The 16567-nt window shown below is 39.2% G+C and overlaps 1 protein-coding gene across 1 annotated transcript in view; it reads left to right on the top strand.

Annotated features, from left to right (window-relative positions):
• The window catches only part of LOC115527997 (glutamate decarboxylase 1-like), an 82046-nt gene extending 67419 nt beyond the window's left edge, over nucleotides 1-14627 (top strand). Inside the window, 5 exon segments of the mRNA XM_030335800.1 lie at nucleotides 3854-4003; nucleotides 9798-9860; nucleotides 10096-10140; nucleotides 11779-11888; nucleotides 14474-14627. Of these exon segments, the coding sequence (XP_030191660.1) occupies nucleotides 3854-4003; nucleotides 9798-9860; nucleotides 10096-10140; nucleotides 11779-11888; nucleotides 14474-14627 (522 nt within the window).
• The last annotated feature ends 1940 nt before the right edge of the window (nucleotides 14628-16567 follow it).

Here is a 16567-nt window from a genome sequence, read left to right as displayed (position 1 = left end):
TTCAACCTGGGAATCCTTGTCTCCATGTAGTTGTCAGAAATGCAAATGCATTTTATGTAGTTTCATTTATAACTTTGTTTTCTTTCTCCCTGACTCACAAGCAATTCAAAGAGTTTGGATTAAAAAACAAAAAAAGTATCTGTGTTCCTATTACAAACCGCCTTCACTAGCACGCCTCACTTTTTATTTTTTTTAATTTATTTTTATTTGTTTTTAAAAAGTATTTAAATTCCAGTGAGTTAACATACAGTGTAATATTAGTTTCAATTAGTGTGCAATATAGTGATTCAACACTTCATACAACAGCCGGTGCTTATCACAAATGTGGCCCATCACCTATTTAACCTGTCCCTCCCCCCCACTTCCTCTCTGGTAACCGTCAGTTTTTCTCTATAGTTAAGTCTGTTTCTTGGTTTGTCTCTCTCTCAAGCACAAAAAAGATTTATCTCTTCGGAGAGAATCGTCACTGTCTCCTAGCCTAGAAGGTTCTCAGCAACGCAGACTGGAACTTTTAGCTCTGCTTTAGATTCTGTTCAGCTGGCCACATGGCAGCAATATTCCTTCAATATCCCATCAATAAAATGGCAGCTCACCCATGTTTGAAGCCTGCAGATTAACAGGCTACTCCTTCCTGTCCACTCCTGAGTGTCCAGTACCCGGAAATTCTAGTTTGCCTTGCATATGTCTTCTTTAAGACGTGTCTGAGTTTGCTCCCCCTTCCTACCGCTAACAGGTATGTTTTCAACGTTCAGATTTCTGATACCTTTATGTTTAGGACTCAAATACCAATATTTTTCAGTCTTCCCCGATTTCTCCACCCATAGTGAGTATGTTGAAATAATCCATTTTATTCTATTATTACATGTTGTGTGTTCCTCAGAGAAGTTAAGTTGTTGTTTTCTTGTTTTATACTTTTTTGTCCTTTCCTGAAGGTAGATAGATGGTCGCTAGAGGTAGAGCAGAACCCCCAAACTACTCAGCTTTTACTGTTTTTAAGGTCATTGCTGGAAAATAAGCCTATTTTAGTGTAGCTTTAAATTAAGAGGGACATTTGACTTTTATCTTTTAAACATTTGAGTGTCTCAGGTTGTACATAACACCATTTTGACTCATGCCTTAGTGAGCAGTGTAAACCAAGTATATTCAATATTAATGAATACATTTTCTGATGCTGAAAAGGCACCTACAGACACTATAAGTGTATATATTTTGCTGTAATTGTACATGAAATACAATTAAAACTAATTTCCAATATCTTTTACTTCATTGTTGAAGGGGAAGGCAATGCCATTTGTTTTGAAATGAAGTGCTAATCATGTCAGTCTCTTTCTTTTTTTTTTTTTTTATTTTTTTTATTTAAAAAAAATTTTTTTTTCAACGTTTATTTATTTTTGGGACAGAGAGAGACAGAGCATGAACGGGGGAGGGGCAGAGAGAGAGGGAGACACAGAATCGGAAACAGGCTCCAGGCTCCGAGCCATCAGCCCAGAGCCTGACGCGGGGCTCGAACTCACGGACCGCGAGATCGTGACCTGGCTGAAGTCGGACGCTTAACCGACTGCGCCACCCAGGCGCCCCTAGTCTCTTTCATTCATAAGGACATTTTCACGGTGCAAAATTGAAACCCATTCAGTGGCTTCTCATTGCTTTTTGGATGGGATTAAAATCCCTGACATGATCCCCAGGGCCTGGGTGGTACGTACCCTTCTCTGCTCTCCCATTCACCTTCTGCTTTCTTCTGCTTTTTGCCCTTGAGATCCTTTGACTTGCCCTTACTTCCAAGAAGGAGTCATGCAGCCATGCAGCTTCTCACATATGACCTTGGCATGAGTTTTTCCTTCTGTCTATCAGGGTCTGGCTCTGCTTATGTCTCCCACACCCTCCCCCAACATCTTTCTTGTTTAGCTCTTACTGAACTCAAAAATGACTTTTACCCAGAAGACTTCACTTCCTTGACCTTCAGACTAAGTGAAATCCTTGATCCTTAGAATATTAGAATATTAGAATATTCTCTTATAACACCCTGAAACTCCTCCATAGCATTTATCCTGGGTACAACTTCACATTCACATATGCCCCATTGTGTTTAGTACCTAACTCTGCCTTTACCCCACCCAACCTCCTGCAACCCAGATTGTAAAGTCAGCGGGGTAGAGGATTTTCACCTTTGCTTACCTCACACCCACTGACCGGACAGCGCGTGTCAGATTGTAGGTAAATATGACTAACTATAGCTTAATCGTCACATCAGAATAGATAAAACTTAAATATTGATCATACGGTTTTAAAGTTTTTTTAATATTTTTTCCCATATTGTTCATATAAATCTATAAAGTATTTTTTTTAACTTTTTTTTTTTTTTTTTTGAGACAGAGAGAGACAGAGCATGAACGGGGGAGGGGCAGAGAGAGAGGGAGACACAGAATCGGAAGCAGGCTCCAGGCTCTGAGCCATCAGCCCAGAGCCTGACGCGGGGCTCGAACTCACGGACCGCGAGATCATGACCTGAGCTGAAGTCGGACGCTCAACCGACTGAGCCACCCAGGCGCCCCTAAATCTATAAAGTATTTTAAATAGTTTCCAACTCTTGCCAAACATAACATTGAAAGGGGAGTTTGAAGTAGACTAGAGAGAAAATATTTACATGTGTAAATAGGACACTTAAGATATAAAAACACAATGTACTCTTTTTTAAGGTATCATTTCTATTCCTTTTCCCCCAAATACTTCAATTTTTACCATCACATTGTGCTCCTTTCCCTAGATCCACAAGCCTATTCTAAGGAAAAAAAAAACCAAAAAACAAAAAAAGTGTGAGATTTCTCCTTTGAAGTTGGGTTTCCACCAACTTCCAGAGAAATTGCCCTTTTGTCAGATCCCAGATTCATCACTATTTGGATATATGACCTTAAAAATTGCTTAATATGTTGAAGTATCAGTTTCCTCGATCTATAAAATTGATACAATAGGTCCCATGCTATGAGTTTTCTGTGAGGCTCAAATGATGTGATATTTGTGAAGTGCCCAGTATGTAACAAACACATAATAAATCTATTGTTATTTGCTTCTTGCACAAAAGTTACGCTTGATGTGCCTTTAAACGGTCCCCTGTCAGTGCACACAGATTTAGCCTCGCTTGTGCTGTTACAACACATACCCTTTGAGAAAAGCCTCTTTGCTGGGTGACGGGAAACATTTCTTTGCTCTAGTGATTACTTTTTAACCATCCGAAGCAAATGTTTCTCCATCCTTCAACACTGAAGAGGAACATTTTCAACATCTTTTATGTGAGAAGCACAAAATTAAGTGAGTGGATTACTTTATTCTCTACCTACCGAGACTAACAGGGCAGTGTGCTGACTGGCACCTATCGGCTGATTCATGGGATAGTTTCGTTCAAGTGAACGAGGCCCTCAATTCTCATTAAGACGTAATAATAGGAAATAATCTCAAAAGAGCAAAACATCGAGGCCTTTGAGAAAAGTTCAAGAAAAATGGATAAATTTTGTGTTAATCCAATTATACCACTTGTTGTTCCAGATAAACCCAAAGAACAACAGGATATACCAAAATCCTAGAACAGTAACGTATTTTTTTTTATATAAAATAAACAAAATCCTATTTAAAAGTGCACACACTGAGTAATGTATAGAATTGTTGGGTCACTGTCTTCTACACCTGAAGCCAATAGAACACTGTATGTTAAGACAGTCAAGACACAAAAACTTTATACAATTTAAAAAATAAAATTAAAAAAACGAAGGTAACAGAGTGCATGTAATTGAAATAAATAATGGTGGTTTCTTACTGAGAGGTATATAACCTACATGTAGACATATTGTTCCTTTTTTAGGGTCTTCTGGAAGCATGCAACGAGATGCACGCTGCTTATCTTTTCCAGCCAGATAAACTCTACAATGTTGACTTTGACACTGGGGATAAAACTATTCAGTGTGGCCGACATGTTGATGTCTTTAAGCTATGGTTGATGTGGAAAGCAAAGGTAGGAGTTTGTCATATCTTGTATTAGGTCTTGTTCATTTGGATGAAGAGTATAGACTATTCCTTTTTTTTTTTAGAGTTCTATTTGGGTGTCTTTTCCAAAGTTTTATATTTTTCCACACATCTCTCAAGAAAAGCGCTATATTTCTAACTGCAGATGACAAGCTTGGCTTCTCAGGTATAAATTCTAATGGGGGTGGAAAAAAATTTGGTATGTTCCATCATTATTATACACTCTACCAAACCATGGGAATAAAAATCTATCAGGAATATAAACTTGTCCACAACTTTAAAAAACAAACAAACTTTTTTTTCCTCCTCTACTAATTGGAAGTGTTAATAGTCAAGTAAACTTGAAGTCAATATAGATTCTTAGAGGTGAACCCTTATTTATCACACAGACGTACAATCTACCTTATAGTCAAGGTCAGCAGATAGTCTCTCCAAAGATGATAACAACAGCAGGACGTGTTCTGTGCCTTTCTCCTGCCCTTTGTTTATAAGCTTTAATTTAAATAATTGGCATGCTTTTAGAAGCTATTTCTATCATTCCAGTCCCAGTGCCCCACAGAAAGATGGACACTGGGTTCTGTGTAGGTGAAAGCTTTGACGTGAACTACCATCATCTATAATATCTTACCAACCCCTTCGACTTAATTTGAAGGTTTTGTTTTGGTTTTGGTTTTGGTTTTTGGTCAGAAATATACTACCACAAAACCAGAGACACCACTTTTTGTATAAGTCACCCAGCAATGACCTGACATCTAGTCAACACTCTGACTCAAGATTACCAGTAACTCGGGGGGACAGTCATTAGTTCGTCTTGGGAGTTTCACTGATAATTTTTATTATTCAAAGATATGCATTCTGTAAGTTCTTTTCCTGAAGATTTTTAAATAGCCAATTTGGAAATTTTGTTAAACTTGCTTTAAAAAATACTCCAAGGTCAAATTTTAACAAACACAAAGCTCCAAATTTTGTGTCGATCTCCCAGGCACCGACAATCCAAATATCCCTCAATCTGATTCGGTAAAGATTTTATTTATATAAATATTTTCACGAACTTCCTGAACTCTGTAAGAGGTTGCCAGTTCTGCCATAGCTTAGCTGTCAGTCACAGCATATATGGTGGCTTAGCTTAAATGGGCATATACACGTAGATATTTGCTATCAGGTCTATTCTTGAACTCACAGATGTTCAATATGTATCACAACTTTAAAAAAATGATATATTTAAGGGATTATGCAAAGGATCATATAGTTCATCTATTCCTTTATAATGTAAAGAAGTGGCATTCAAACTTTTTAACACAATCCACGCTAAGAAATACATTTTATGTTGTGGCCGAATAACATGTTCACAGACACATAATTAAAACAAGTTTCGGAAAAACACCTTCTCATATATGAAATCCTCTAATGTTTTCTATTTCACTCTATCTCCTTGAAAGAAAAGCTGGTGTGACCCACTTAACTGGTTCTATTACCCACAAATGGCCTAAGACATGCAGTTCAAAAGGCACAGATAAGCTCGTTTGGCCTGGATTGAGCCAGACCATCGGAGAATTGTGTACTTGAACCATCTCCTTTGGCCCTCTATAAAATAGACGTGACCAATGAATTTTTAGTATTCGTATTTATTTCCTTCATCCTTCCTGTAAACACAAGGTTTCCCAGTCAGAGGAAGATCAACTGTTTACTTAGAGAATATCTCAGTGTCAGGTTCCCACACCCTGTTTCCACCTCAGGACAACATGGTGAGGCCATGGCACATCACCCTACATGTGCAAAGGAGATTTATTTCCCAGGAGAGGGATCCTGCAATCAGGCAACTGGAATCGTACACGTGAGCTGGCATACCCACTCTGAGAGAGAGGAAGGGAGGGAGAGAGAGAAAGGAAAGGAAAGAGAGTTTATGTCTACTCCTGAATGGTTATGGAATCTTCTTTCGGTGTTGGAAAGAGTCTATGCCATTCAGCCCCAGAATGAAAGCATTTGACTCCTGGAGAGATAAGAAAGCTTTTATTACCCTTTCAATGGGAGCAGATGATTACATAAAACTCAGTATACACTGGAATGGAAATGCTTTTCCAATAGGAAAACATGTCTCACACTGGAAATCAAGTTCAGGAAATATCCATGGCAGGTTTGAAAGGGACGAGTTGACTTGCAAGTCTGAAGAATTCTGTTTTGTCCTCCTTTGCTCTAATTACACAATGGATACTTCATTGATGGTAGAAAGAGGAAACATAGTTAATGAAATTCATATTTTGTATAAGTAAAATTAATTACATAAAACTGTGATAATTTATAAAAGTAAGAAGAAAATCATATAATAGAAGATTCTACAGATGTTGACTATATGTGCAAAAGCAAATATAATGTGAAAGCTTCTTTTTACATGGATTTTCTACATGGTTTGGACTGGTTTTGGATACATAAAATCAATGTGTTTTGGCCAGGAGAATGCTATCGGGAGATTAATTGTCCAAAAGCCCCATCTGCTTCTCTTAAATTCATAATTACATCTGCCCTGGGGCTGTTTTCCAAAGTTTTCTCCCAGCCAGTGACTGAGCATGTCAGGGATTCTAAGGCATTCATTCCATTCCTGAGAAGCACAAGACTCTTCCGACAGCTGACTTAGTGCAAGGCCTCCCGGTGGCCTTTCTGAATTTTCCTACTGTCTTCCACACAGGTATTTTCACTAGTCAAATCCTGGCACCTTTAATCTCTTCATGATGTCTGCATTTTGGAGAACATGGGCTAACAGAATCCAATCAAACTTAAACTAGAAGTGCCATTGTCTTTTATGATGATGATGATGATGATGATGATGATTTTAATGTTTATTCACTTTTTGAGAGACAGAGACATAGTGTGAGCAGGGCAGGGGCAGAGAAAGAGAGGGAGACACAGAATCCCAAGCAGGCTCCAGGCTCTGTGCTGACAGCAGAGAGCCCAACGTGGGGCTTGAACTCACAAACCGTGAGACCATGACCTGAGCCGAGGTCAGATACTTAACCAACTGAGCCACCCAGGCGCCCCTGCCATTGTCTCTAATATTCAGTCTTTGCAGATTTTTTTTTTTACAGAACTTAAAGATGCATTTGCAATATGGACACATACTATGATATTTTTTAATGCCCATTCAATATGCATGATTGCCACCAAAAGTTCTAAATGGAAAATTCTTGGAGATTAGTAAACACTATGGGAACCACTTCAGTGATCCTGTGCCCATTTCTTCAGAATCAAAAGTAGGAGGGGCACCTGGGTGACTCAGTCAGTTGAGCATCTGACTTCGGCTCGGGTCATGATCTCATGGCTCATGGGTTCGCGCCCTGCGTCAGGCTCAGAGCCTGGAGTCTGCTTCCGATTCTGTGTGTGTGTCTCTCTCTGCCCCTCCCCTGCTCATGCTCTCTCTCTCTCTCCAAAATAATAAGCAAACATAAAAAACAATTTTAGGGGCGCCTGGGTGGCTCAGTGGGTTAAGCGTCCGACTTCGGCTCAGGTCATGATCTCACGGTTCGTGAGTTCCAGCCTCGCATCAGGCTCTGTGCTGACAGCTCAGAGCCTGGAGCCTGCTTCAGATTCTGTCTCTCTCTCTCTCTGCCCCTCCTCTGCCTGTGCTCTGTCTCTATCTCTCTCAAAAATAAATAAACATTAAAAAATTTTTAATTTTTTTGAAAAGTAGGAACATTCTTCATCAATAATTTCTATTAACTTTTCTGCAAGCTTTTCTTCTCTCCTTTTGAACTGTTCATAGCTTCCCCCTGAACCAAACTGCTCTCAATGAAAAATCTCTTGCATAATATCAGATGATGAAGTGGTTATCACAAGAAATTAGCCCAATGATACTTAATCATTCCTATTCTTACACGTTTCAAATGCTAACAATGTCTTTTCCAAATGAATGTTTGCTTAAAATTGTGAGTTGTTGGTTCTAACTACATATTCATATAATTAAATTTTGTACATATATGTGTATATATAAATATACATATTATACATATATACATATTACACACAATATACATATATATTTCCTGTAGAGAAAGGCACTGAAGGCATCGAAAAGGACAAGGAGTGAAAGAAACAAATTCTGCGGGAAGCAAGTTTTGGTTTCAATATAAAGTGTGGCCTCTTGGGGCTCTTAGCACCCCCTCTTACTCAGTTGTGTTTACCTTGCACTTGCATCGAGAGTCCCAGAGCTCCCACATACCATAGGACCAGTGGGGTTCTGTGCTCATGGAACATGGCAAATGCTGTGTGTGAAGGGGATGGCAGACACGGAAGTTCCACGTGTCTCCTTAGCTCACATGCACGACCCATTGTCTCCTAGGGACCCTTGACTTACTTTACTTACAAATACAAGTCCAAGGTAAAATGTTAAAGAATTTCAGGACAGCAATAGCGGAGAATGAAATTAAGCACCAAACCCTTCTGGAGTGTAGGGCCTGGGTGACTGCACAGGTTGTAGGCCCATGAAGCCAGCTCTGATTCCAAAGGCTTATGTGTTGAGAATCCGCTAGAATAACTGTGAATGCATACACTCAACTTGGGCAGTAGGTATAAGGGTCAAAGCAAAGAGATGAGTGAGGAAGCAATTTGAATAATGTGGGAGAGAATGACCGGGCCGGCAGAGCGGCAGTGGGTAGGTTAAGGTTTATTAGATTCTAATTACATTTTGAAGGTAAACATAATGAGATTTGCCAAAACATTAGATGTGGGGTATGAGAAAAAGGGGATGATCAAAGATATGAGAGCTTTAATGTTTTGGGTCTTAGTAACTGGGAGATCAAATTGACATATTATCGCGACTGGGAAGACTTTGGGAGAAACAAATTTGCGTAGAAAGATCAGGAGTTGACATGTCATTTTGAGATGTTCATTAGTCATCTCAGTGGAGATTTGAATAAGCAGTTGAATATATATGTCTGAGGTTCAGAGATAAGGTCTCAGATGAAAACAAGTGGGAGAGTCACCCCCTGTATAGTGCTTAGTGCCACGAGACAAGCGGAAGTAACCACAGGCAAGCAGGTGGATGGAGACACAGACTGAGCAAGGTTTCTGTGCCTCGATTGCTCACTATATAGGGTTCTTCTAAGAGTAAGTTAAAACAAGTGTATAAAGCACTAAACTACATGCCTGGGATAGAGCAGAAGTTCAACAGCTGTTGACTTTTTTTGAGTTTGTTTATTCTGAGAGAGAGAAAGAGAGAGAGAAAGAGAGAGAGAGAGAATGAGCAGGGGAGGGGCAGAGAGAGAGAGAGGATCCCAAGCAGGCTCCACAATGTCAGCACAGAGCCAGATGAGGGGCTTTGTCTCACGAACGTGAGATCATGACCTGAGCCGAAGTCAGGTGCTTAACCGACTGAGCCACCCAGGTGCCCCTGTTAATTTTTAAATACATTCTGCCTGTAAGTATGCCAAGGGCTTTATTTGTAGTATTTTCCCATTCCTTATTACATTACATATAATTTTTTAAAATTTGCTCTACATAGTAGACAGATGAAAATTACATGTCAAAATATTTAGAGAACACTTGTAGATCTAGGCAACTGAAGTGTAGAAAGCTAAGTAACTGGCCTTAAGTTCATGGACAGTAGGGCATCAAAGTGGGATGATGATCTGGAAATAAAAAGGAAGTGATAATGGAGGACACCTACTGGTAGTAAGATGATAATCACATTATTTATTTAAATAAGTACATTTCATTAATGTAAATCAATTTCAATGTAACTTAAAGGAATTTCCATGAATGGAAACTTTATTTTGATTTTTTTTTAATTACAGGGAACCTGTGGCTTTGAGGCACAGATCAGCCGACACACGGAACTTGCAAAATACTTCTGTAAGGTTTAAAAATTTTTTTTTTCAACGTTTATTTATTTTCTTTGGGACAGAGAGAGACAGAGCATGAACGGGGGAGGGGCAGAGAGAGAGGGAGACACAGAATCGGAAACAGGCTCCAGGCTCTGAGCCATCAGCCCAGAGCCCGACGCGGGGCTCGAACTCACGGACCGCGAGATCGTGACCTGGCTGAAGTCGGACGCTTAACCGACTGCGCCACCCAGGTGCCCCCTTCTGTAAGGTTTTAAAGAAAAAAGATAACTTTAAGTTCGTGTTTGATGCAGAGGTAAAGATGCCTTTTTTAAAGTTGTTGATAGTTTAATGGATTTATACTTTGCTTGCTGAGTATTCTTACCTGAATCTTACCTGAGATCATTTTAAAAGTATACTTAGCAATTATCGTAAGTATGTTGTTTTATCTAAATGGAAATCATTTAGGTTTTAAAACCTTTTTCATAGGGGCGCCTGGGTGGCGCAGTCGGTTAAGCGTCCGACTTCAGCCAGGTCACGATCTCGCGGTCCGTGAGTTCGAGCCCCGCGTCAGGCTCTGGGCTGATGGCTCAGAGCCTGGAGCCTGTTTCCGATTCAGTGTCTCCCTCTCTCTCTGCCCCTCCCCCGTTCATGCTCTGTCTCTCTCTGTCCCAAAAATAAATAAACGTTGAAAAAAAAAATTTAAAAAAAATAAATAAACGTTGAAAAAAAAAAAACAAAACCTTTTTCATATAAGTTCTATGTCTTACAAGCCAAGGGTCCAAAAGACTTATCTGGTGATTATATTCAATATTTTCATTTTTAGGACAATTAAAACTATTTGGTTATAATTGCTTTTCTGATTTCTCTGGGACACAATAAGAGTAATGCAATTGTTCCTAGCTTTTTTCTTGTATGTTACAATATGCAGTTGGGTTTCTGGACAACAGATGATATGAGAGAAAGTGGACTTTAAATTATGATAATCTTTGGTAGATCATTATCAAGACACTAAGGGGATGTTAATGAAAAAACAGATTTTTTGCCAGCATTATGGCCATTTTCCTCTCTAAGTCCTGGTCAACCATCCATTGGCTTGAAGCCATGCGAGTAAGAGCAAATGTTTAGAAACAAACATGCTTGGTCTGTCTTCAAAATTGTCTCCCTCTGACAAAACTATGATCTTAATTTCTGTGAGTCTCTTGCAGTCTTAAGTGGAAATTGGAAGCAAAGAAGTCTGTTTGTTTTTAATACTACACAGCCTCTAATGGTTTATTTCCTCTCCAAAATAAGCTTAAATTTAAGTCAAGTATTCTTATATTTTTAATCTATGTGAAAGGCGTCCAGACATTGAAGCCGGAAAACTTGAATTCATCTTGAAGGGCTAGCAGAGGTTAATTACATCTGTTAAAGATTTTGGAAACGAAAAGCCTCCTATCTGTCCCCACAGCCACAGCTTTAGCGAAGTCTTCTCCATTCTTTCCTGACTTACTATAACAGTTTAGGATTCTAATATCTAGTATTCCTCTCTCTTCACTTGTTCTCTCCTCTAATCCACTGTCCACATCGCAACCCAAAGGATCTTTCTCAAATATGAAACTGGAACTATCATTGTTTAGTTAAAATCTTCTGAGGAATGGTCATGGAACAGATGACTGAAGATCTCTGAGAGAACTGATAGACCAGGTGAGAATGATCTAACTAGATAGGAAAATCATCTAGAATTGTGGTATGAGGGCTTTTTGAGAAAGAGAGCAAGAATCTGAGAGAGACTGGGCACTCTGTGAGGACAGTGACAATTTCTGTTGTCTCTGTCTAGTGCCTGATGTCTACTGGGCCCTTAAAAACTATTTTTAAATATATTAACAATGAAATTCATTAAAATACCCCTGAAATACTTAAGGAATTAAGTAGAATTTTAAGGATATTTATAAAATCTTTATGTTTGGTTTAGCCTGAGTTCACCAATGTCTGCTTCTGGTATTTCCCACCAAGACTTAAACACATCCCAGAAGGTTTTGAAAGAGATCAAGAACTCCAAAAGGTAAATGCGCGCGTGTGTGTGTGTTGTTTTTAATTTTAATAATGCCTTTTAAATACTGTGTCTGCATCCTTAGTTTGATTGGTTAGTATAAGTGGTCATGTGGTCCCAAGCCACTGATTTAATACTTGTATAGAGATGAGCTTAATCTCAACATATCAGCCATTTTTCAAATTAATCCAGTCATAATTTATATAATTGAAAAATATTAATTAAGTTCTCAATATGCAACAGGCTGAGTTTCCTACCCTTCGCTTAATCCATTCATCGGTTAGTGTATGTCAGGTGTTCTAATAGGAGTTAGAGGTATAAAACGAAATGGACAGAATCCCCGTCCTAAATTGGCTAGAAAGCTTAGTAGGAGAAAAGACAAGAATAAAAATAATAACAATTCCTAACAGCAACAGAAGAGGTAGTTGGAGAAGTATTACAAAATTTGAGATACTTATCATAAGGTCATCTGAGCAAGAATGTAAGATTTTAGTAGAGAACGATGAACGATAATAGCTGAAAAAACAAATCCAAACGAATATCATAACAAGGGGGATTTTGTTCTTTACTTTAATGATATATGTTAAAATGAAGAAGATCACCATTATATGTAACTTACCACATATATTTGTTGTAAGTTTTCAACCCATCTTAAGCAGACATCACGTAAGCATGTTTTATTTTCAGTTATACTAACATCACAACCACTTCTCTTGGGTTAATGTGAGGTGCCCTAGGATAAACTGAACACTATCTGATATCAGGGCTTAAGGGCTTCAACTTTAAAAAAAAGATGCTTATTTCTGTTCAGAGAGAAAGCATGTGCAAGTGGGGGAAGAGCAGAGAGAGAGAGAGAGATAATCTTCTAAAGATTTTTCTTTAATGTTTATTTATTTTTGAGAAAGAGACAGAGCATGAGTGGGAGTGGGGCAGAGAGGGAGGGAGACACGGAATCTGAAGCAGGCTCCAGCTCTGAACTGTCAGCACAGAGCCCGACGTAGGGCTCGAACTCATGAAGCGCAGGATTGTGACCTGAGCTGAAGTCGGACACTTAACCGACTGAGCCCCCCCCAGGCACGCAGAGAGAGAGGGAGAATCTTACACAGGCCCCGTGCTCATCTTGGAGCCCAACGTGGGGCTCAATCCCATGACCACGAGATCCTGACCTGAGCTGAAATCAAGTCTGGTGCTCAATAGACTGAGCCACCCAGGCACCCCAAGACCTTCAACTTTTTATATCATCAAAATTCCCCTGGGTTTGTGGGTTGTCAATTAAGCATCTGACTTTGGTTAAGGTCATGATCTCACTGTTCATGGGCTTGAACCCTGCGTCGGGCTCTCTGCTGTCATCAAGGAACCCTATTCAGATCCTCTGTCTCCCTCTCTGTCTGCCCCTCTCCTGCTCCCTGTCTCTCAAAATTAAATATTTAAAAAGAGAACTCACAGGACTTGTAAGCCCTAAGTGAAATTAAATATTTTTTTGGTTTTGTTTTTTGCTTCTCATATACCCCTTATTTAAATATTTTAGTTTGAGGCAGGTATTAAGTGAAGCTCTTCATTCTTTCTTTTCTAGATATGTGTGATTTTCCACTCGGGCAATTACTACCGATCGAGAACTAGTGAGGCACGTATTTACACAGACTTGCAAGTGGGCTCCTGAGGTACACACAGCTCGTTTAGCAGACAGCTGACCCTCCTAGGGCTCTGTACATGTTTCTGGATGGAAGGCAAGGAGGAGACCATGAGACGATTCTTTAAATTATTGCAGGCAATCACTAATATCTATTATTTTATGATCATCTTGCTTGATTAAAATATTAAATAGGGAAGGACATTACATGAACTGTCTGATTATATATATATATATATATATATATGTTTGCCTCTGCACTGCCAGTATATTAGACTTATGGGGTAGTTAAGTCACGGATGGCATCTGTAGCATTTCAAAAGTAAACTGTGTGCGGAAGCCGAAGTTACTAGCAGAGGGGCAGGTTAAGTAGTTAGAGAATGCCCTCTTCTGACTTTCCCGACTGTCAGTGCTACTTTGCCCTACAATAACAACGTAAGAGTGTATTAATGTGGTCCACCGCCACACGCATGCTGTCGTCTGAGGAGCCATACAAGACAATGACACTGACAGAATTTGTTTCTGTGCAATTTACAAAGAAACTATGCTTTGCTGCAAAACAGTGACCTTGCAGAAAAACTCAAGACGTGGTATAATCCTTCAAATGATGAAAGTCATAATACCAAAATATGCTACTATTTTTCCGTTTCCTACTTCATCTCACCTCTTTCTCAGGTACTTCTATTCGAATTGCCATATAAATGTAAGCAAAAATGTCACACCACCTTTTTTAATGCATTCTAGCACACATCATTTTATGAGTTTGGTCATTGTGAATCACGGAGTAATGAGAGCCACAATATGAATATAGAACATGTTAGAGTTTTTTTTTTTTTTTTTCTGTGCTAAGCCTCTTCTTAAAAATTATCCCTGATAGTTTAAATTGCCTGCAGTTTACTTGGAACTGATGATAGTCATGTAGCCATCCATATCCTTATAAAACCACCTTTTAATAACATTTACATTTACACACAGATTGCTCCAAAGACGGTTGATAGAGAAAGGCACAGCCATGATAAGCTACCAGCCATGCGGAGACAAAGTAAATTTTTATCGAATGGTCTTTTCCAACCCTGCCACCAGACGAGCAGATGTTGACTATCTTATTGATGCCATTGAAAGGCTTGGAAAGGATTTATGAGATTTCAGTGTGAGCTTGAATACAAGTGTGAACAGCAACTTTATTTTATTTTTTTTTTTAATTTTTTTCAACGTTTTTTATTTATTTTTGGGACAGAGAGAGACAGAGCATGAACGGGGGAGGGGCAGAGAGAGAGGGAGACACAGAATCAGAAACAGGCTCCAGGCTCCGAGCCATCAGCCCAGAGCCTGATGCGGGGCTCGAACTCACGGACCGCGAGATCGTGACCTGGCTGATGTCGGACGCTTAACCGACTGCGCCACCCAGGCGCCCCATGAACAGCAACTTTAAAAAAATCTTTTGCTGAAGATAACAAGAAAGGAATACCACAAATGTATCCTCTCTTTTAGGACTTTTGATTCTCTTTTGTCCTTTGCTACTAAGATGATGAAAGGGAAGCCGGTTCACTGAAGATCACAGATGATTGATAGATAGATTCAAGTTTGTTCATATATTTGTTATTTTCATTAGTTCAATCAAAACTATTGAAAATCTGTCAAATATCAGCTACTTCTCTTGGGGTGTTTACAGCACAATAGTAAGTAAGAAAGACAAAAGAAATCCCTCCTCTTGTAAAGAAAGACATTCCATCGTGGACATTCTGTACCTTAGCATATATTTACATGCTTGAATTAATTGGATAAAGGCCTCCTGAATGGAAGTCATTTTCAATATCATGTGGTAGTATTCTGTCTCTGTAAAAAATAAAATGAAACATACCATGTTTCTTTCCCCTTTTCAGATAAATCAGGTGAATAAAATGGTCTCTATTTTGGAGCCAAGAGTCAGGAATGACAGAGGCTGAATATCTCCCTTTTGATCCTTGCCTTTTTATTTAGAAGGGACTGTGGGTCTACCATGTTTCTGTGCAATAATTTAATTCATTTTTTTTACGCAACACCATTTAAAAAAATTTTTTTTTATCTTTAAAAAAAATTTTTTTAATGTTTTTATTTATTTATTTATTTATTTATTTATTTTTCAATATATGAAATTTATTGTCAAATTGGTTTCCATACAACACCCAGTGCTCATCCCAAAAGGTGCCCTCCTCAATACCCATCACCCACCCTCCCCTCCCTCCCACCCCCCATCAACCCTCAGTTTGTTCTCAGTTTTTAACAGTCTCTTATGCTTTGGCTCTCTCCCACTCTAACCTCTTTTTTTTTTTCCTTCCCCTCCCCCATGGGTTTCTGTTAAGTTTCTCAAGATCCACATAAGAGTGAAACCATATGGTATCTGTCTTTCTCTGATGGCTTATTTCACTTAGCATCACACTCTCCAGTTCCATCCACGTTGCTACAAAAGGCCATATTTCATTCTTTCTCATTGCCACGTAGTATTCCATTGTGTATATAAACCACAATTTCTTTATCCATTCATCAGTTGATGGACATTTAGGCTCTTTCCACAATTTGGCTATTGTTGAGAGTGCTGCTATAAACATTGGGGTACAAGTGTCCCTATGCATCAGTACTCCTGTATCCCTTGGGTAAGTTCCTAGCAGTGCTATTGCTGGGTCATAGGGTAGGTCTATTTTTAATTTTCTGAGGAACCTCCACACTGCTTTCCAGAGCGGCTGCACCAATTTGCATTCCCACCAACAGTGCAAGAGGGTTCCCGTTTCTCCACATCCTCTCCAGCATCTATACTCTCCTGATTTGTTCATTTTGGCCACTCTGACTGGCGTGAGGTGATATCTGAGTGTGGTTTTGATTTGTATTTCCCTGATAAGGAGCGACGTTGAACATCTTTTCATGTGCCTGTTGGCCATCTGGATGTCTCCTTTAGAGAAGTGTCTATTCATGTTTTCTGCCCATTTCTTCACTGGGTTATTTGTTTTTCGGGTGTGGAGTTTGGTGAGCTCTTTATAGATTTTGGATACTAGCCCTTTGTCTGATATGTCATTTGCGAATATCTTTTCCCATTCCATTGGTTGC

This window comes from Lynx canadensis, chromosome D3, assembly GCF_007474595.2.
Source record: "Lynx canadensis isolate LIC74 chromosome D3, mLynCan4.pri.v2, whole genome shotgun sequence".
Classification (NCBI taxonomy): Eukaryota; Metazoa; Chordata; class Mammalia; order Carnivora; family Felidae; genus Lynx; species Lynx canadensis.
Note: the sequence above shows the minus strand (reverse complement) of the source record. Positions and strands in the feature narration are given on the sequence as shown.